At 42.5% G+C, this 22,251-nt stretch overlaps 1 protein-coding gene across 1 annotated transcript; it reads right to left on the bottom strand.

Annotated features, from left to right (window-relative positions):
- Positions 1 to 830: 830 nt before the first annotated feature.
- LOC112258889 (myocardin-related transcription factor B-like) lies at positions 831 to 21,945 on the bottom strand. The gene is made up of 12 exons (XM_024433536.2): positions 21,759 to 21,945; positions 16,549 to 16,614; positions 16,408 to 16,463; positions 16,070 to 16,307; positions 15,610 to 15,794; positions 13,750 to 13,890; positions 12,882 to 13,129; positions 11,227 to 12,328; positions 10,942 to 11,100; positions 9,831 to 9,977; positions 7,923 to 7,983; positions 831 to 4,921 (listed from the first exon to the last, which is right to left on the bottom strand). The coding sequence occupies exons 1-12, from the start codon at positions 21,811 to 21,813 to the stop codon at positions 4,410 to 4,412; spliced, it is 2,970 nt and encodes a 989-aa protein (XP_024289304.2). The 5' UTR covers positions 21,814 to 21,945; the 3' UTR covers positions 831 to 4,409.
- Positions 21,946 to 22,251: the final 306 nt, after the last annotated feature.

Here is a 22,251-nt window from a genome sequence, read left to right as displayed (position 1 = left end):
ATATTCACAGTAAAAATGTGCGGTCACAATAATCTCAGCAGCCCAGAACCAAATCACACGTGAGCCTCCAGCCACAGATGTTAGGAGACTTTCACAATAAACCACGTTTTATTGACGCCTAAAAGCATACAGTACAAATATAAACATATTTTTTCATATTATTTAGAAAATAGCACATGGCTATGCTACACATGTATAAAAATATGCATGACATCTATATAAATATGTACACAATGTGCAAAATGTATGTATGGCATACAGAGGATGACAGAGACTTGGCAGATGTCTTACTAGTTACAACAATTCAGACGAAGAACAACGGTTGAATGCGAGACAGTACAGTACAGAAAACACAGAATTAGGTAGGCCCAAATCAATATTTGCTTGCAATGATCAACATGTTGATATGACAAGTGCTGAAGACGAATCTGCTGTACTATGACATCTCGTTCTAAAGTACTGACAGAATTTTTAAAAATGCACCAACTGGTCTAAGGCACTGCATCTCAGTGCTAGAGGCGTCACTACAGACCCTGGTTCGTTCCCAGGCTGTGTCACAACCGGCCGTGATCGGGAGTCCCATAGGGCGGCGCACAATTGGCCAGTAATCTTTACAGTAATTTACAGTAATATTCCTCTTGCGTATATACAGAAAAAAAAAATGATTTTGTAACATTTTAGAAATACGATAATTTTTGTTGGTCAACTGTAGATATTAACTGATGTTAGGCAACAATTGAACAATTGAAAAACAAATAATTCCTTACTAGCTCTAAACCACCGTTACGAATATTTGGTTCCCAATGGTCAGAGACCGTGTGTACAGTATTTGGCATTATTACCTGCCCACAGGTGATTATTAGTGTTTGACTTGTTGGATAAGAATGATTGTTCGAACAATGACAGAAAAATAAAAGCCATGGTATTCTAAAGTGCTGTACAGTACAACCGTATGAATTCTATACAATATTGATCAGAATAATATTTGGATTGAGATACTGAATATCAGTAACTCGTTTGGCATGATATGCCAGGTAGAAGAACTACACAACCCTAGTTTCAATGTATCATACATATAATCCTCATCTTCATGGTAGAATTCATCCACAAAATGGTAGCTATGCCAGAAGCCACGGCGTAGTCCCTTGTAGTTTACCCTGTATGCTGGGCACACCACTGGGGGTGTCTGTATGCGTTTTGACCATATAACCAAACAGGACAGATGGAACAGTCAGAGAAAAGCTGTTCTGTGAGCCAAACCTTTTAAAATCTCAGCCTGTAAAATGTGCTCACTTGGCAAAGATAGTGCTGTCTGATGAACGTCCAACTTCATAGAAATGAAGAGGACTCAAATGAGTTGCAGCCAACTCAGCGACAGAGACAAATATAGCCCGATATCAGACACTTATTAAAATGTGCATTCAAGAAGACACCCTGACACACATATGCAGACACACAGACATAAGGGACTCTTACTTATAGACAGACATATAGCGAATTCTTGTTTTTAACATTAATTCGAGTTAAATCAATTTTTATTTTTCATTTTTATGAGCATTTATGTCCGCTTCTTCTCATGTTGTCTTTTTGATCTTGTCTCGTTCGCTCCTTCCCATTTACACCAGAGATCTGTATATAATGAAGAGATCATCATGTCTCAGCCCTAACAATGGGAGTCGTTGTCGCAAAAGCGGGAAGGCAGGCGACAAGCTCAGGTTCAAAATAAGCGCATAGAAATGCATTGGGCTTATTTTGGATAGATTTTGGCGAGAGTGAAGCCTCTCGCTTCACCTCTTTCTCCCAAGGACCTCCCGCCACCACTCACAGCAACAATGATGAGATATCACTTCTTCTTCTCTGTCAAATGGTTTCAACTCGTTATTTGCATTTGAGGTTTGGTCCAACATAAATCAGTCATATGGACACCGAAACACATGGAGATACTATTTTACTGTAATAGAGAAGTTGTAAACCTTTCGAACCGTTTCAACTCTTCAAATTTCGTCCAGAGAAGACACTTCTAAAACAGATGTAACAATGAACATTCATTCTGGAAAATGAATGCTCAGTTTGTCGCACGCATTACGGTAACGCTAGCAGCATTTTACTCAAATAAAGATTGCTATACTAGCTGTTTAGTCTGTGTTTTATAAATATGCAATACACATAAAACAATTATATAAGGATTTGGCAACTCGTTCTCATTCTGCAAAATAAGGTAGACCACTTGATTTCAACATCTGAACAAAGTGGACAGGCTACTATGCTGTTCAAACAGTTGGAGACGGACAGGTTGTGTTTATAACAATTACAACGGTTTTGACTTGTTAGCTGAATTCAGAACTTGTCAAATTATAACTAGATCTAAATTGGCTAAACTTGAAATAGAAATATTAGCTGACTACTCACGAGCACGTGGGCTTGTGCTTGAGAGATTGTTTATGAGACCCGTGTTCATTTTCTATAATGCCTGCTACATGATTAGTGAATGTGCATTATGCATGGTTATGGTTACATTTGTAACAAAAGGGGCCTTTTTATAGACAGACCTGAAATCCAGATCAGTGATAATTGCAATAAAAGCAAGTACAACTATTTTGATAAAATAATGTAAATATTAGTGGGTCTCATGTTTGTGGAAGGCATATATTCAGCCTCTGTATAATTTACCAAGCTCTGAATTGATTAGACTATTGGTAACTGTTTTAAATGTAGTGTATTTGACCTTTAATTGTACAACAAAGCTTAGAGAAAACTTAAAAATGTGTTTTGATATAGATTGGGCCATAAGTTTGAAAAATAATAGAAATTAGTTTTAGGCAGGGGCGCAACTTTCACTGGGGATGGGGGAGACATGTCTACCCCACATTCTGAAATTGCATTTTTGTCCCTCCGTTTTATCATTTGAATGTGATTATTCGACTGGATTAAAAAATGTAATAATAATAGTAATTATTATGTCCCCCCCCACTTCTAAAACCAAAGTTGCGCCCCTGGTTTTAGGCCATTTCGCCCAGCTCTAGACACATGCATACTTTCTCACACAGAGACTGAACCACTGACACACAGAAACAAAGTTGACAGACAGAATTGAGAATTCAGGACAGACAGAAAAGTATAACACCTCTGTTCTCCAGAGGTCACGCAGCCACATTAAAACATGTCAAACACGGGAGAATACAGTTGGCACAAAAAGACTGGCACTCAGGCTATCATGCCACCTTCTTGTCACTCATTGCTATGCCAAACATATCTGGCTTGACAATGAGTAACAGAGTTGGCAAGAGCAGAAACAGAGATGGAACCAGGCTAGCATACAGTAAGTACACACATTAACCTGTGTGTAGTGTACCTGTGTGATACCATATTTGGTCCCTCTCCACTGATACATCAGTTGTCTTTCAGAAGATAAAGCTGCCAACAATGTAAAGTCTCCATTTACATTCAGATGGATCAACTTAGACTTGAACTGAAGGCGCTAGTACACTGAGATAACCAACAAGTGGATCAACATTGTTTCAATAAACCATTAAATCTACAAAATCGTTATCTGTGATTCACATTTCCTTGTGAGATGAAGGCGATGTAAGCCCCGCCTCCTTAGTGCATAGCTCATAGTGGGAGGAGACTACTCCTCCTTGTCCAATAGGAGTGATTATGTTCTCGTCGTCAGTTCAGTTCATTGCTTAAAATAGTCCAACTGTCTCAACCAATACAATATGTATCAGAAGGGTCAGAAACCCCAAATACAGGTATGTTGCAATAAAAGACCAGTGTTAAACACAGCCTTGTACTCTGTCAGGTTTACACCTGTCAGTTATGCTGTCTGTCATGGCTTGTGTACAACAGATCTGTAATAACCAAACAGCATGCGTCCACAGAGAAATTGCTGTAGATGAAGACCCTGTAATATGACTGATGTGAAACGCATGCTAAGTTAACACATCCACGTGTTCACCGCAAGGCAAGCTGACCACCGTACAGGCTGACTGTCAGGAGTTGTCAGGAGTTCAACCCAATGAAAACTCCAGGAGGGCTGAACAGGAGGGGGAACATCTAACCTTGTTCTGATTGAAATATCTCCATCATTTACAGGATATTTCCATAATGTCTGCATCCTTGTTCATTTGGCTCTGGCCCCACTACTCTATTAAGCAACACCCAATGCCCCCATCACCGGCTGGCCAATCCTAGGACATGGTAGCAAAAAATAAACAAGACAATTTTGTATTAAAAAATATAGTTTTAAAATGCACCAGGACTATAACCTGACTAACCAAGTCCGGATTTCTTATGTTGAGTGCCTCTATCCTTTTTAATTTCCTCAACCACTGCTATCCTCCTCTTCTCTCGGTCCCTCCATCCTTTTCCTCCTTTCCCCTCCATCCTTGTGCTTATCCATCTCTCCATCAGTCCCAGTGCAGCTGCAGGTTGTGTGTATCCAGGAAGTCTGAAGGAATCCCCAGTGGCGTAAGCCCCCCCGCGGGGCTGGGTGGCATGGTTAGGTCCAGCCACTCCATGTTGTCCAGGGCTGTGTCAGACATGCCCATATTGAGGGAGGAGGGGGGAGACATGGAGTCGCAGAAGGACAGCTCCGAGGTGTCCATGGGGGAGTAGGGTTTATCCAGAAGCTGGGACTGCAGATCCTCGATCAGACCCAGGGTGCGGGGGTCCGTGGTTGGGGACAGATCGTTCAGGGTTCCCTCAAGGAAGGCCTCCAACACCTTGTCTGAGGTCACGGAGGCCAGGCTTGGGAGATGGAGGGGGTCGATGGGCGAGATGGGAGGGGGAGCTACCTGGATCTGTGGAGGAGGCCTGGACAGGGCGGTGTTGACAGGGAGGGTAGTGATGTTGGCTGTGACAGGAACAGTCTTGGTGCTGAGAGACAGAAGGTCCGGCTGCTGGATGAATGGAGTGATCTCTGGACAAAACAGAAGATGGGGAGAAATTCATCAGTTACAGTGCCTTGCGAAAGTATTCGGCCCCCTTGAACTTTGTGACCTTTTGCCACATTTCAGGCTTCAAACATAAAGATATAAAACTGTATTTTTTTGTGAAGAATCAACAACAAGTGGGACACAATCATGAAGTGGAACAACATTTATTGGATATTTCAAACTTTTTTAACAAATCAAAAACTGAAAAATTGGGCGTGCAAAATTATTCAACCCCTTTACTTTCAGTGCAGCAAAGTTCAGTGAGGATCTCTGAATGATCCAATGTTGACCTAAATGACTAATGATGATAAATGCAATCCACCTGTGTGTAATCAAGTCTCCGTATAAATGCACCTGCACTGTGATAGTCTCAGAGGTCCGTTAAAAGCGCAGAGAGCATCATGAAGAACAAGGAACACACCAGGCAGGTCCGAGATACTGTTGTGAAGAAGTTTAAAGCTGGATTTGGATACAAAAAGATTTCCCAAGCTTTAAACATCCCAAGGAGCACTGTGCAAGCGATAATATTGAAATGGAAGGAGTATCAGACCACTGCAAATCTACCAAGACCTGGCCGTCCCTCTAAACTTTCAGCTCATACAAGGAGAAGACTGATCAGAGATGCAGCCAAGAGGCCCATGATCACTCTGGATGAACTGCAGAGATCTACAGCTGAGGTGGGAGACTCTGTCCATAGGACAACAATCAGTCGTATATTGCACAAATCTGGCCTTTATGGAAGAGTGGCAAGAAGAAAGCCATTTCTTAAAGATATCCATAAAAAGTGTAGTTTAAAGTTTGCCACAAGCCACCTGGGAGACACACCAAACATGTGGAAGAAGGTGCTCTGGTCAGATGAAACCAAAATTGAACTTTTTGGCAACAATGCAAAACGTTATGTTTGGCGTAAAAGCAACACAGCTCATCACCCTGAACACACCATCCCCACTGTCAAACATGGTGGTGGCAGCATCATGGTTTGGGCCTGCTTTTCTTCGGAAGGGACAGGGAAGATGGTTAAAATTGATGGGAAGATGGATGGAGCCAAATACAGGACCATTCTGGAAGAAAACCTGATGGAGTCTGCAAAAGACCTGAGACTGGGACGGAGATTTGTCTTCCAACAAGACAATGATCCAAAACATAAAGCAAAATCTACAATGGAATGTTTCAAAAATAAACATATCCAGGTGTTAGAATGACCAAGTCAAAGTCCAGACCTGAATCCAATTGAGAATCTGTGGAAAGAACTGAAAACTGCTGTTCACAAATACTCTCCATCCAACCTCACTGAGCTCAAGCTGTTTTGCAAGGAGGAATGGGAAAAAATTCATTCACATCTCTCGATGTGCAAAACTGATAGAGACATACCCCAAGCGACTTACAGCTGTAATCGCAGCAAAAGGTGGCGCTACAAAGTATTAACTTAAGGGGGCTGAATAATTTTGCACGCCCAATTTTTCAGTTTTTGATTTGTTAAAAAAGTTTGAAATATCCAATAAATGTCGTTCCACTTCATGATTGTGTCCCACTTGTTGTTGATTCTTCACATAAAAATACAGTTTTATATCTTTATGTTTGAAGCCTGAAATGTGGCAAAAGGTCGCAAAGTTCAAGGGGGCCGAGCCCCCCCCCTACTTTTTCGGAAATTCTGTTAAAAATCGCGCAACATTTTGGCGTCCTGCTACTCAGGCCAGGAATATAGTATATGCATATGATTAGTATGTGTGGATAGAAAACACTCAGACGTTTCCAAAACTGTTTAAATCACGGCTGTGACTATAACAGAACGACTGTTTCATCGAAAAGCGCAGGAAAATCTGATCACTGGAGATGGAAAAAAATATCCATGCGCCACTCCCAGGAATTGTTAAAGGTGAACCGTATTAAATGAGGCCGAGCTTGCAGTACCTACAGCTTCCACAGGATGTATAGAGTCTCCTCATTTGATTCTGATTTGATTCTTGGTAGATCCGACCAAAGGGAACCGATTCCCTCCGACCACCAACCCGAGGCATTGTCTCTGTGTTTTTCCGGACATTTTTCCACACGACCAACTATCGAATTTACATCGCCTCCTGATGATTTTTATAGCTTATTAACGTGTAGTTATACCTAAAGTTGCATTAGAAAGGTATTTCGAAGTGTTTTGTGAAAGTTTATCGTCGAATTTTTAACTTTTAAAAAATGACGTTACGTTATGAAACGCTATTTTTTTCCGTTTATCACACAGTCTTCATAGATCGATATCTAGGCTATACATGGACCGATTTAATCCAAAAAAGACCCAGTATTGATTATGGGACATCAAGGTGTGCAAAGAAAGAAGATGGTCAAAGGTAATTAATGTTTTATATTTTATTGTGCGGTTTGTGTAGCGCCGACTATGCTAATTCTTTTGTTTACATCCCCTACGGGTCTTTTGGGGTGTTGCATGCTATCAGATAATAGCTTCTCATGCTTTCGCCGAAAAGCATTTTTAAAATCTGACTCGGTGGCTAGATTCACAATGACTGTAGCTTTATTTCAATACCAAGCATGTGTATTTTAATGAACGTTTGCGTTTTAACTAATACTATTAGCGTGTAGCGTAGTGCATTTGCATTTCCAGAGCTCTAGGTGGGACATCTGCGTCTCAAGTAAGCTCAAGATTAAGGGGGCTGAATAATTTTGCACGCCCAATTTTTCAGTTTTTGATTTGTTAAAAAGTTTGTTGATTCTTCACAAAAAAATACAGTTTTATATCTTTATGTTTGAAGCCTGAAATGTGGCAAAAGGTCGCAAAGTTCAAGGGGGCCGAATACTTTCGCAAGGCACTGTATATTAAAACACAGGCTTCTTTAATGTTAATGTCGAAAAAGAAAGTGCAGCCTTATCACTGTTTACAGAGATGAAAAGACCAGATAGTCATTACTAAGTCAGTCCCTTCAGGGTTAGGACAAGGAGCTAAAGGTGTAAACCTTTCCTGATGCTGTGAACTCTCACCTCCACTCTGAATCAGGATGTCAAATAGGTCGTCCATCTGCTGGCTATTTGCCGTGGAAACCTGAGAAAGAGACAATAAGGTAAGGGGGGGTGAAGATGCATGACCAATAGCATTACAGTCTCTGAGGTGTGACCAATAGCAATACATTCCCTCAGGACTTCGGAGAGCACCTCATATATTTATGAATGTGTGTGTGTTATTGTATGAGTGCAGTAGTGGAAAAAGTACCCAATTATCATACTAAAGTAAAAGATACCTTAATAGAAAATGACTCAAGTAAAAGTGAAATTCACCCAGTAAAATACTAAACTCATCAAAAAAAGAAAAGTCCCTTTTTTCAGGGCCCTGTCTTTCAAATATAATTCGTAAAAATCAAAATATCTTCACAGATCTCATTGTAAAGGGTTAAAACGCTGTTTCCCATGCTTGTTCAATTAACCATAAACAATTCATGAACATGCACCTGTGGAACGGTCGTTAAGACACTAACAGCTTACAGACCGAAGGCATTTAAGGTCACAGTTATGAAAAATTAGGACACTAAAGAAGCCTTTCTACTGACTCTGAAAAACATCAAAAGAAAGATACCCAGAGTCCCTGCTCATCTGTGTGAACGTGCCTTAGGCATGCTGCAAGGAGGCATGAGGACTGCAGATGTGGCCAGGGCAATAAATTGCAATATCCGTACTGTGAGATGCCTAAGACAGCGCTACAGGGAGACAGGACGGACAGCTGATCGTCCTCGCAGTGGCAGACCACGTGTAACAACACATGCACCGGATCGGTACATCCAAACATCACACTTGCGGGACAGGTACAGGATGGCAACAACAATTGCCTGAGTTACACCAGGAAAGTACAATCCCTCCATCAGTGCTCAGACTGTCCGCAATAGGCTGAGAGAGGCTGGACTGAGGGCTGTAGGCCTGTTGTAAGGCAGGTCCTCACCAGTCATCACTGGCAACAACATCGCCTATGGGCACAAACCCATCGTCGCTGGACCAGACAGGACTGGCAAAAAGTGCTCTTCACTGACGAGTCGCGGTTTTGTCTCACCAGGGGTAATGGATGGATTTGCGTTTATCGTCGAAGGAATGAGCGTTACACCGTGGCCTGTACTCTGGAGCGGGATCGATTTGGAGGTGGAGGGTCCGTCATGGTCTGGGGCGGTGTGTCACAGCATCATCAGACTGAGCTTGTTGTCATTGCAGGCAATCTCAATGTGGTAGGTTACAGGGAAGACATCCTCCTCCCTCATGTGGTACCCTTCCTGCAGGCTCATCCTGGCATGACCCTCCAGCATGACAATGCCACCAGCCATACTGCTCGTTCTGTGCGTGATTTCCGCAAGACAGGAATGTCAATGTTCTGCCATGGCAGCGAAGAGCCCGGATCTCAATCCCATTGAGCACGTCTGGGACCCTGTTGGATCGGAGGGTAAGGGCTAGGGCCATTCACCCCAGAAATGTCCGGGAACTTGCAGGAAGAGTGGGGTGACATCTCACAGCAAGAACTGGCAAATCTGGTGCAGTCCATGAGGAGGAGATGCACTGCAGTACTCGATGCAGCTGATGGCCGAATTCCGAACTCCTCCTTTTTTTAGACTTGGGAACACTACAACACTCAGACATAATTTACAAACGCATGTGTGTTTAGTGAGTCCGCCAAATCTTTTGGTAAGTCTGTGAATTGGACCATTTTCCTGTCCTGCTAAGCATTCAAAATGTAACGAGTACTTTTGGTTGTCAGGTAAAATGTACGGAGTAAAAAGTACAATATTTTCTTTAGGAAAGTGGTGAAGTAAACGTTTTCAAAAATAGAAATAGTAAAGTACAGATACCCCCAAAACTACTTGAAAGTATTTTTACTTAAGTACTTTACACCACTGTATGAGTGTGTGTGTTCACCTGTGTGAGGTTGTTGGCCTGCTTCAGGTTGCGTGTCTGTATGACTGCATCCTCGTAGCGAGGGGGCTCCCTGGTCATGGGGGACTGGGTCACGAGGGAGGAGGGTTGGAGGATGAAACTGGGCTGGGATGGAGATGGAGAGGGGGACTGGAGGAAGAGAAGGAAGATAAAAACACTGAACAAACACAGCCTGCCTTGTCTTGTCTATAACCACCACAGCCTGCCTTGTCTTGTCTATAACCACCACAGCCTGCCTTGTCTTGTCTATAACCACCACAGCCTGCCTTGTCTTGTCTATAACCACCACAGCCTGCCATGTCTTGTCTATAACCACCACAGCCTGCCTTGTCTTGTCTATAACCACCACAGCCTGCCTTGTCTTGTCTATAACCACCACAGCCTGCCTTGTCTTGTCTATAACCACCACAGCCTGCCTTGTCTTGTCTATAACCACCACAGCCTGCCTTGTCTTGTCTATAACCACCACAGCCTGCCTTGTCTTGTCTATAACCACCACAGCCTGCCTTGTCTTGTCTATAACCACCACAGCCTGCCTTGTCTTGTCTATAACCACCACAGCCTGCCTTGTCTATAACCACCACAGCCTGCCTTGTCTATAACCATCACAGCCTACCTTGTCTATAACCACCACAGCCTGCCTTGTCTATAACCACCACAGCCTGCCTTGTCTATAACCACCACAGCCTGCATTGTCTATAACCATCACAGCCTGCATTGTCTATAACCACCACAGCCTGCCTTGTCTATAACCATCACAGCCTGCCTTGTCTATAACCATCACAGCCTACCTTGTCTATAACATCACAGCCTGCCTTGTCTATAACCACCACAGCCTGCCTTGTCTATAACCACCACAGCCTGCATTGTCTATAACCATCACAGCCTGCCTTGTCTATAACCATCACAGCCTGCATTGTCTATAACCATCACAGCCTACCTTGTCTATAACAACGACTCATATAACCAATGTAAGATTTAACAGGATTTGAGGGAGAAAGCGGAACTGGAAAGGTTGATGGTTTACAATGTGTATTTTGCATCACATTTAGCCTAGAGGATGATGTTTTCCCAATAATACACCTAAGTGTACCTTGTTGACAGGCCCATTGGAGAGGATGGGGTTGGGTGAAGCCCCCCGGGGAGAGAGCCTGTTATCTGGGGAGCTTCTCAGGAAACACTGGGGATGCATGTCAGGCCCTGTCTGGTTCTCCACCATCCCAGAGCCAGGGCCGTTGCACGCTGTGAAAGTCTGTAGAAGAGAGACACACAATAAGGGGTTAACCTTAACTTCATCACCAATTCTACTAGATCTCATTTCAAGCAGGTTTCAGATCCATATTTTCCAGGAACTGGTCCATGGTGTGATCTGACTTACCTGCAGCATGTGGTTATGATTAAGTATCTGCTGTTGAGTTGAGGCTTGCCGAGTCTCCATCTTGGTGGTGTGTACCTGGGGCACTGAGGCCTGGATCAGGCCTGGGGCTTGATTTGATATCGTAGCCTGGAGGACAGGCAGGAGGATCTGAGTAGTGCTATCCTGGGCTGCAAGCAGGGTCTGGGTGCCAGGCTGACCTACAACCTGGGACACTGCCCCCTGGTGGCTGATAAAGAACTGGGGCAGGGTGGGGGTGAGGTAGGGCTGGTGCGGGGGCTGGGAGTTGCAGAGCACATCCTCCAGCTTCACCACAGTGGAAAGAGAGTGAGGGTGAGTCTGGGGAGCCATGTTTGCAGTAACCATGGCTGAGCAGTTAGGGAGGACCCTGTCTTCCAGTTTGACCTTGTTGGAGATCTGGATCATGGGGACAGGGTCTGTGGAGGGTCCCTGTAGAAGCTGGATCTTCTCCACCTCCAGCTGCATCTTCAGCTCCTCCACTAGCCTCTGCTCCTCCTCCAGCTTCCTCATCAGCTCCTTGATCTGACGCTCCTTCTCATGGAGCCGCGGGTCATTCTCCTCCGGGACACCCGGCCTCAGGGGGGACATCCCCACGCCTGCACGACCGGGACTAACCCTCTGGGGGTCGCAAAATAGATTGGACACCCCTCTGTTGTCTCTAAAGGTGGAGAGGTATGTGGGGATTGGGGATACTGGGGGTGTGGAGCTCATGCTCTCTGGTGCCAACTGATGGGCAGCTAGGAAAAGTGCGGGGGATGAGCTGACCTCCGTGTGGACTGAGGATGGAAGGGTGTTCGGGCCGGGGGTCAGAGCTGGGGTGCTGGTGCTCTCCTGGTAAGGCTTCAGCCTCTCAATGAGATCAGTCTTGGTCCCTGACACAGGGAGGCTTCGCCACTTCAGCTCCAGTTTCAACTCGGCCACCTTCATGTCCTCCAGGTTGGGGGGCAGGTGGCCAGGCTTGCGGTTGGATAGGCTGTTTGGGCGGACAGGGGTGGGAGGCGGGACAGTGACGGCAGGCGGCAGGGACACCACTATAGAGGTTGGCAGACCGTTCACAGTGCTGCTCTGACCCTCAGCTACAGGCCTGAAGGAAGAGAGGAAGCAAAACAAGGGGAAGGAGGGAGAGTAAAGATGGTGGAGTGAGAGATGACGAAGGAGGGAGAAGGGAAATGTGGGAGAGAGAGAGAGAGAGAGAGAAAGAGTGTTAGCAATATGAAGGGAACTAAGGAGGTTCCTCTGCCTGGTGCCTCAGTACACAGTCAGTAAATGGAACAATGCAGAGTTCCAACAATAACTGACATACACAGTTCTAATGGGCCTTGGACTCCCACTAAGACAACATCCTGCAGGTTATTAATATCATTACAGAGGATTTGTTATTGGAAACTAGCTAATTGTCCATTTGCCATTTGGGCCATTGGAAACAACAACAGCTGGGTTGCTTTTTAGGTACTTTCCAGCTAACATAACGTTCTCTTGTAAACCTTAGTTTGAACAACAGGTAGACGGATCCGGTCCATTTAAATAACATTTTCACTTGGTCTCCCATTGACAAAGTAGAACTTAGGATTTGCCCCTAGGAGTGTCAGAAGTGATTATGAACATACTTTGTCCCTGAAATTACAGTAATATCCTACTTTAAGGGTGCTGGGAGGATGGTGTGGTAGTTATAGTGCTGCTGCTGCTGGTGGAGGATCTGCAGCTGGAGGAAGAGCTGCTGCTGGTGGAGGATCTTGGCGTAGGATGAGTCCATGGGGGCTTCGCTGGCCTCCTGTTTCTGGTCCTGGGGGACGTACTGGTGGTACTTTAACTTCTTGATCCGGGGCTTGGGCTCCTTGCCCTTCTTACTGCGATTCCTCTCCCCGGGCTGCCTGGGCAGGCTCTGCTGTGGGATGAGAGGAGGAGAAACGCCAAGATAAATCAGATGTACATGCTTCAAAGCTACAAGTTATTTATATAAAACATAATTGCATAACAATATGACACGAGATGCTCTCTACACAAAATAAAAACTAAAATACATTGACATAAAAACAACAGTCATCTAAAAAAGGATTTCCTTTTTGGGTTAAAAGTTATGTTTTTACTACTGGGCACAATCCAGTTAAGAACTGAAGAAATGAACCCAGGTAGAGTACACGGTCAGTCTGTACACTCTAGGCAGAGAGGTCAGTTGGTGTCTTTTAGTACAACTGATTGGCTGTATGTTGTCTCCCATTTCACAGGTTATAGTAGTTTGGCTAGTCTTAGACTTGTTTTAATGAACAGGGTCAACTCTGACAATATGTGTTTAGAAGTGACTTAAGCACTGTATTTTTCAATAACTGGAAGATGATTGAATTCAGATTTGAGTACAGAAAGATTTAAAAAATGTAAAACACCTTTATTTATTCAACGATTTGGATTCAATGCTAGTTCAAAGACGGAGCTTTTGTTTCAATGTGAACTTGTATTTCTGGAAAGTCTACTTCACTAAACAGTAGACAGAATAATGTGCCTGCTTACTTTCACTAGGGTGGGCCCTGGCTTTTGAGAAGCAACAGTGGTGATTGGCTGAGGTGCGGGAGCTGGGCGACTAACTGGTGGCTCATTGGTGGAGAGAGCTTTGAGGAAGTCTGCTGTTGCCTGGGTGACAACAGGGAAGGGCTGTGACAGAAAAAGAAGAGAGGAAAACATTAACATTTCAGTCATGACAGGTAAGCCTATGTTTCAAGTTAATTTTATTTAGCTCAATTCTGAATTATTACAATCCTTCAGGGGTAGACAAAGAATGAGGGGTATTATCGTTATCGTTCTGCCCCTGAACAAGGCAGTTAACCCACTGTTCCCAGGCCGTCATTGAAAATAAGAATTTGTTCTTAACTGACTTAGTTAAATAAAGGTAAAATATAACACTTGCAGCAGCACTATCAAGGTTCTTGTGTTTTTTGTGTTTTTATTTTGTTTTTGAGTACGTGTGCATATGTATGTATGCATGTATGTATGTATGTATGTATGTATGTATGTATGTATGTATGTATGTATGTATGTATGTATGTATGTATGTATGTATGTATGTATGTATGTATGTACTTCTACACCTGCATTGCTTGCTGTTTGGGGTTTTAGGCTGGGTTTCTGTACAGCACTTTGAGATATCAGCTGATGTACGAAGGGCTATATAAATAAATTTGATTTGATTTGATTTGATTTGATGTATGTATGTATGTATGTATGTGAGATATCAGCTGATGTACGAAGGGCTATATAAATAAATTTGATTTGATTTGATTTGATGTATGTATGTATGTATGTATGTATGTATGTGTGTGTGTGTGTGTGTATGCATGCATATATATATATATATATATATATATATGCACCAAGGAAAATAAATAGATTAAGAAAAATAAATGTTTTTATTTGACTTTATCATTCATTTTAATTGTTTTTTTTATTTTTTCAAATGTGTTATTATTATATTTTTTGACTTTTTATTTTTTTATGCCTGTCACATCTGTGAATGTGGAATGTGTTTTGTTGGTTGATTGAAAAACAAGAAAACTTAATAAAACTTTAAATTGAAAAAATTTTTAAATAAAGGTAAAATAAATAAAAATATATTAGGGACGCAAAGCGACCAGTAATTTACCAAAGTTAACGGAATCTTCAGCAATTTATAATATTCATTTTTTATACCTGTGTCCATATTGTCCATGCATTTCTAGTGGCTAGACCATATGGTTCAAGAGAAAACTGCCTAATTAATGAAAAAAGCAACAATGGCATTATTTTTCAATTAATTCTGCAACGTTTCAACGAACTTTTTTCACAACTGCTAGTTTGGCGCCAAAACATTTACAACAAAGTCATATTGACATAGTCAAATAAATAAGTGTATAAAAATTATAAAGGATGATCCATGCTGAAACCCTCCTATTAAAACTCATTATTACATTTACATTTTAGTAATTGAGCAGATGCTCTTATCCAGAGCAACTTACAGTAGTGAGTGCATACATTTTCATACTGGTCCCCCATGGGAATCAAACCCACAGCGTTGCAAGTGCCACGCTCTACCCACTGAGCTACATGGGACACCAAGGGTATTGAATAAGTTACTGGTTTATATTTATGTTTTACAGCTGTGTCATACATTTTTTTTAATCATGCCATTTGATTATTTTAATTACAGAAACCTAAAAAGCCACTAGACATAATTTTACAATTCCCAAAAACCTTGAAAGCTACCAAAATTCTGGTAGTTTACTGGTAATAAAAGTTTCCCGTAATATACCCTCCCTTTGCAACACTAGGTATGATGAAGCGTATGTATTGTCCTTCAAGAGGATATTTGAGTGGATAAAGATCCTCCCTAGTCCCTACCTGTAGGATGGTATGGTTGTTGGTTATGGTGGGCAGCGGTGGTGGACAGGGGGTCTCCAGGGCCCGTGGTTCCCCAGGGGAGGGTGCGGCGGCCTGGGACTCGTGGCTGGCTGGCTGCTCTGGAGACGGGGCATCCCCGCTGTCCTCCTCAAACCCGTAGGCGTCCAGTGCTTTGGGATAGTTTACTGAGGGACCAACACAGTCAACATTAATACAGAACACTAACTAAGGGCCACGTTAAAAAGAGAGAAAGGTGAATGAAGAGGCCTAAGAATTGTGTGATCTGGGCCCGTTTAGGGCTGATCTAGGATCAGATTTCGACTGTCCATCTAATCTTATTCATTATGAGCCAGAAAGACAAAACTGATCATAAATCAGCACTCCTACACTAAGACTTGATACATACGGCTCCATATCACCATCTTCCTCTCAACCCCTCTCTCTCTCTCCTCTCCCTCACCAATGATGGCCTCCTTGATGCTGGGTTCTACAGGCAGAATGTTCTTTTCTACCAGTTCCATGGGACCGGGGCGCTGAGCCAGCTTCTCATTCAGGTCGTCAGCCAGCCTGGCCCTCTTCAGCTTCATCTGGGTGGCCTGCAAGGAGGGCTCTGCCCCAGTCTCTTTGAGGATGTGCATTCTGACCAGCTCAGATCTCTCTGGTCGGCTGCGAATCTTGTGCTTCAGGAAGTTCCCAGTCTGGGGAAGGGAACAGGGGGTCAGGGCATTGTCAAGTCATTTCAATGTAAGAAGTTACTGAATATATTAAAGGAATGTATTTGCAAGGCTGAGCTCTTACCCGGGCTCTCTCCAGGCTGCGTATCTGCTCATGGAAAGCTGCTGGGCTCTTTAGAGCTGCATGGACAGAAACACATGTCAGCTTCATCAAAAGACAGATAATTACATTATGACTTTATGAAGTGGCAGTGCCCATACTCACGTGGCATTATGCCCTGGTCTACCAGCTGCTCACGGGTACGTCTCTGCTGTAGCCTCAGCTGAAGGACTGTTGGAGAAGAGAGAGAGAGAAGGGTAGACCCTTCAGTAAACAACCAGACGGCCTGCATCGGAGGGTCTGGAGTCATCATGAGTAACTGAGGTTTTGGAGCAGATTGTGGTTCTGATAGACCGCTAGACACATACCAGGGGAGTTAGGACCCCCACGGCCATCAACAACTACTACTCGTTTCCACTCTAGCCAGCAGTGTGACCACATAAAATTGACCAAAGGAATGTCCTCCGCTAACCCAGTCCGTCCATTCATTAAGAACGTGACTGGTCTCACTTTAATCCCTTATCTGAACAATAATGTCATTCCTTAAAACTGTTTCATTCTTTGGTCTTTGGAAAATTGTACAGGATCAGAAATCAGGGAGAATTGCGATTTTATCTCAAATGGCTAAACATGCAAGAATTATTTTTTTTTAACAGCGAAAAAAGTTCAAATGTACTTGACTACATTGATTACCATAACAGCTCTGTGTTTCCATCCTGTTACAATAAACAACATTACTGCAACCAAGAAACCAAATTGATTCCCCAGATCAAAAACAACCCTACTACCTTAATACAGAACATCATTGAGTTGTACAATTTAGAGTGGCGAAACCTCCCAATGTGACACATCATTGCATTAGCAGAATGCTGAGTAGCCTGTGATCAAGGAGTCATTCTGATCAAACAGACCGACACTTCATCTGACCCTGAGAACCAAACTCCCATCCACTCTGGGCAATTCCACAGTAACAGAATGACACGGATTACGATTTTTCACTTTAAAAGACAGCCAAACAAAAACCAATCATTGCAAAGTTTAACAAACCATACAGTTGAAGTCAGAAGTTTACATACACCTTAGCCAAATACATTTAAACTCAGTTTTCCACAATTCCTGACATTTAATCCTAGTAAAAATGTATTGTCTGTCTTAGGTCAGTTAGGATCACCACTTTATTTTAAGAATGTGAAATGTTAGAATAATAGTAGCGAGAATGATTTATTTCAGCTTTCTTTCAACACATTCCCAGTGGGTCAGAAGTGTACATACACTCAATTAGTATTTGGTAGCATTGCCTTTAAATTGTTTAACTTGGGTCAAACGTTTGGGGTATCCTTCCACAAGCTTCTCACAATAAGTTCCTCCTAACAGAGCTGGTGTAACTGAGTCAGGTTTGTAGGCCTCCATGCTCGCACACGCTTTTTCAGTTCTGCCCACACATTTTCTATAGGATTGAGGTCAGGGCTTTGTGATGGCCACTCCAATACCTTGACTTTGTTATCCTTAAGCCATCTTGCCACAACTTTGGAAGTATGCTTGGGGTCATTTTTCATTTGGAAGACCCATTTGCGACCAAGCTTTAACTGATGTCTTGAGATGTTGCTTCAATATATGCACATCAATTTCCCTCTTCATGATGCCATCTAGTTTATTAAGTGCACCAGTCCCTCCTGCAGCAAAGCACCCCCAAAACACGATGCTGCCACCCCCGTGCTTCACGGTTGGGATGGTGTTCTTCGGCTTGCAAGCCTCCGCCTTTTTCCTCCAAACATAACGATGGTCATTATGGCCAAACAGTTCTATTTTTATTTAATCAGACCAGAGGACATTTCTCCAAAAGTACGATCTTTGTCCCCATGTGCAATTGCAAACCGTAGTCTGGATTTTTTTATGGCGGTTTTGGAGCAGTGGCTTCTTCCTTGCTGAGCAGCCTTTCAAGTTATGTCGATATAGGACTTGTTTTACTGTGGATATAGATACGTTTGTACCTGTTTCCTCCAGCATCTTCACAGGGTCCTTTGCTGTTGTTCTGGGATTGATTTGCACTTTTCGCACCAAAGTACGTTAATCTCCAGGAGACAGAACGCGTCTCCTTCCTGAGCGGTATGACGGCTGCGTGGTTCCATGGTGTTATACTTGCGTACTATTCTTTGTACAGATGAACCTGGTACCTTCAGGCGTTTGGAAATTTCTCCCAAGGATGAACCAGACTTGTAGAGGTCTACAATTTTTTGGCTGATTTCTTTTGATTTTCCCATGCTGTCAAGCAAAGAGGCACTGAGTTTGAAGGCAGGCCTTGAAATGCATCCACAGGTACACCTCCAATTGACTCAAATGATGTCAATTAGCCTATCAGAAGCTTCTAAAGCTATGACATAATTTTATGGAATTTTCCAAGCTGTTTTAAGGCACAGTCAACTTAGTGTATGTAAACCTCTGACCCACTGGAATTGTGATACAGTGAATTATATGTGAAATAATCTGTCTGTAAAGAACTGTTGGAAAAATCACTTGTGTCATGCACAAAGTGGAATTACTGATTTGCCAAAACTAAAGTTAGTTAACAAGAAATGTGTGGAGTGTTTGAAAAACTAGATTTAATGACTCCAACCTAAGTCTATGTAAACTTCTGACTTCAACTATACAACTCTATGCACAAGGACTACTTTTAACAATTTACACTGAAAATGTTACAAAAACACATTTACTCAAAGTACAGTGGAAGTATAATGTGTGGTAACAGAATGACCGTAAAGTCCACCTCAGTATTTTTGTGTGACCACATTTTCCAAAAACTCTTAAATATCTACTCCGAATTAATTTTTGAAGATGTCTGCAGAAAGAATGGAGTGTCAGCTATGACAGGACAACTTGTGTTTCAACACATCTTTTGGTTATCAAACTACAGTAAGTGAAGTGAAGGTGAAGTGAAGTGGATTAACACCTGTTAAGAAAATTACATTAACAGAATGACATCAAGGTTACCTGATCTGTAATATACAGAAATACATATTTATAAATGTGAATTTTTTTCTCTTCATGATGATGTATCCTGAATAGGTACACAAAAAGGTACAAATATTTAATATCCTCCTTTGCATATTTGGGTATAATTCTACACACTAGCTATTATTCTAATGAGCTCAGCCCCCAAACAAGTCCAAATTTGGTCCGGACCAAATCTGAACCAATCAATCATAGACGTCTAGGTTTCATAAGTTTGGACATCACAGTACAGTAAAACAGAGTATAGTTCAGTACACTACTGTAAATGATACTGTACTCGTGTGCTTTACTGGACTCTACTGTATAGTAGGGATGGGATTTTGAAAAGATTTTACTATTCAAATAATGACTTATTTTTTGTATATCCGGATAGTCAAAATAAATGCTGCTTTTCAGCGGTAGTTTGTCTAACAGCAACACCGAAAGAGAAGTTTGATTTTCCACATTATAGAACGGATTCTGTTACAAAAATGTTTTCTGGTGAGTGTTTTGCATTGCTCGGTGTCAGGTTAGTAAGAGCCGGTTAGTAAGAGCCAGTTAGTAAGAGCCAGTTAGTAAGAGCCAGTTAGTAAGAGCCAGTTAGTAAGAGCATGGTTAGGTATCAGTAAGAGCTGGGAGAGGTGACATTAACTGGAGAGAGAGGGAGAGGTTTAACAGTCTTGATTTGACCATGTGACAGAAAGAAAACAGTTATGAGCTGAACACAACAGTATGCCAGTGGAAGGACGGACAGTAGCAGGTGACCCAACTGTGGGTTTGTGACTACTATGAATTCCCATTGTAGCCAATTCAGTTGCAGTCATTCTGTTAAATGTTTTTTTGGTCATTCTGTTACTGATTTGGTAACAGAATTACATGTTTTAATCACTTAATAAATCATAAACCAAATTGTTTTTATTAGTAAAATCAAACCTAAATGGTAGGTCTACCTTTGCTTGTACTTCTGTGAACTTTCATTGTCCTCCCTCCTCACGAGGGAAAGATATTAGAAAATATCTTAAAGATAGCAGAATTACAAGGCCCAAGGCAATGTTTCTTAAAGTTACAGAAGGCAGAAAAAATGCTCCAAAACTAAATCTAAGTGTTGATATTAGTTCAACATTAATGTGTATTGATGTATTTCAAAATACTTTTTCTGCTACATGTTGTCTGAGACCCCTTTTCCATCTGTTTGTTCAGAAATCTAAACCTTTGCTTATTCTTACAAGTAACAGACACATCAACTGTTCAGGGGAGACTGCGTGAATCAGGCCTTCATGGACAAATTGCTGCAAAGAAACCACTACTAAAGGACACCAATACGAAGAAGAGACTTGCCTGGGCCAAGAAACGAGCAATGAACATTGGACAGGTGGAAATCTGTCCTTTGGTCTGATGAGTCCAAATGTTTTATTTTTGGTTCCAAGCTCTGTCTTTGTGAAACGCAGAGTAGGTGAACAGATGATCTCCGCTTGTGTGGTTCCCAAGGCACACTTAACCAGCATGGCTACCACAGCATTTTGCAGCGATACACCATCCCACCTGGTTTGCGCTTAGTGGGACTATCATTTTGCTTTTCAACAGAACAATGACCCAACACACCTCCAGGCTGTGTAAAGGCTATTTGACCAAGAAGGAGAGTGATGGAGTGCTGCATCAGATGGCCTGGCCTCCACAATCACCTGACCTAAACCCAATTGAGCTGGTTTGGGATGAGTTGGACCGCAGAGTGAAGGAAAGGCAGCCAACAAGTGCTCAGCATATGTGGGAACTCCTTCAAGAGTGTTGGAAAAGCATTGAAGCTGGTTGAGAGAATGCCAAGAGTGTGCAAAGCTGTCAAGGCAAAGGATAGCTACTTTTTGAAGAATCTCAAATACAAGTATATTTGATTTGTTTAAACACTTTTTTGGTTACTACATGATTCCATACGTATTATTTCATAGTTTCGATGTCTTCACTATTATTCTACAATGTAGAAATAGTAAAAATAAAGAAAAACCCTTGAATGAGTAGATGTGTCCAAACCTTTGACTAGTACTGTATATAGGGATTAATTTCCCCAAAATATAGAATCTTAGCTTTGATTTGACACCAAATTTGATAAACCTCACATATTAGTGCTATTGGAGCTTTTTACATGGAAATGCCCCTCGCTCCCTGAATCACAAGTCTCACTGAATGCGCCACTGCCAAAAAAGCCACAACCGAAGAAACAACAGAATAAGTGGAGTATCTCCTAATGTATCTGGCCTATACACTCAGTTGGCCTATACAGGGGTCTAAACCACACCCTACCCAAAACACTATGTCTCAACAAATTGATACTCCAGAACCACAAACAAGTAAAGGTAATAAGAGGCTGCTGAGTGAGCGAGCGAGCGAGTCACCTGATCTGAATCGGTCCCTGCAGACGGAGGGGGTCTCCACATTCAGACAAGCCATAGTTAATATCAGCCACGCAGGACAGAGCTGAGGGAGCTCTGGAAGGTCTGAATGCTACAGACTAACTATCGTCCCATATGTCCGTCTGTTAGTTCACAGAGAGCTACAGGAGAGATGAACCACCAGACTCCAAGTCTGCCAGGATATGCATGCTTTGATATTCTCTCAATGCGCTACTCTAATACTCCTCTCTCTCTCTCTCTCTCACAATTTCTCTCTTGTAGGCAGATCAACCATTGCCCCCTCCCTCTTTCACTCGCTTTCTCGCTCTCTGACTGTTTCTGTCGGTATGCTTCAGTTGATGGATTGTATCTGTCATCAGTCAGTAGCAATCAACCCATCAGTAAGAAACAAGAGGCAGAACAGGATTGGTTCAAGTTAACCCTTGCAGTGAGTGATCGCCCATCACCCTTTACAGCATCTTTTAGGAGAACAGAA

The sequence above is a fragment of the Oncorhynchus tshawytscha genome, linkage group LG01 (genome assembly GCF_018296145.1).
Source record: "Oncorhynchus tshawytscha isolate Ot180627B linkage group LG01, Otsh_v2.0, whole genome shotgun sequence".
Lineage (NCBI taxonomy): Eukaryota > Metazoa > Chordata > Actinopteri > Salmoniformes > Salmonidae > Oncorhynchus > Oncorhynchus tshawytscha.
This window is presented reverse-complemented; position numbering and strand designations above follow the sequence as displayed.

What these genes read in the sequence shown, in the direction of transcription:
- LOC112258889 (XM_024433536.2), bottom strand. Translation starts at nt 21,813, where the DNA reads ATGGCTTGTCTGAATGTGGAGACCCCCTCCGTCTGCAGGGACCGATTC. An exon ending in CATCAAGGAGGCCATCATTG is followed by an intron (nt 15,795 to 16,069) that starts GTGAGGGAGAGG and finishes TTGGTCCCTCAG; the next exon opens with TAAACTATCCCAAAGCACTG. An exon ending in CAGGGCCCACCCTAGTGAAA is followed by an intron (nt 13,130 to 13,749) that starts GTAAGCAGGCAC and finishes CTCATCCCACAG; the next exon opens with CAGAGCCTGCCCAGGCAGCC.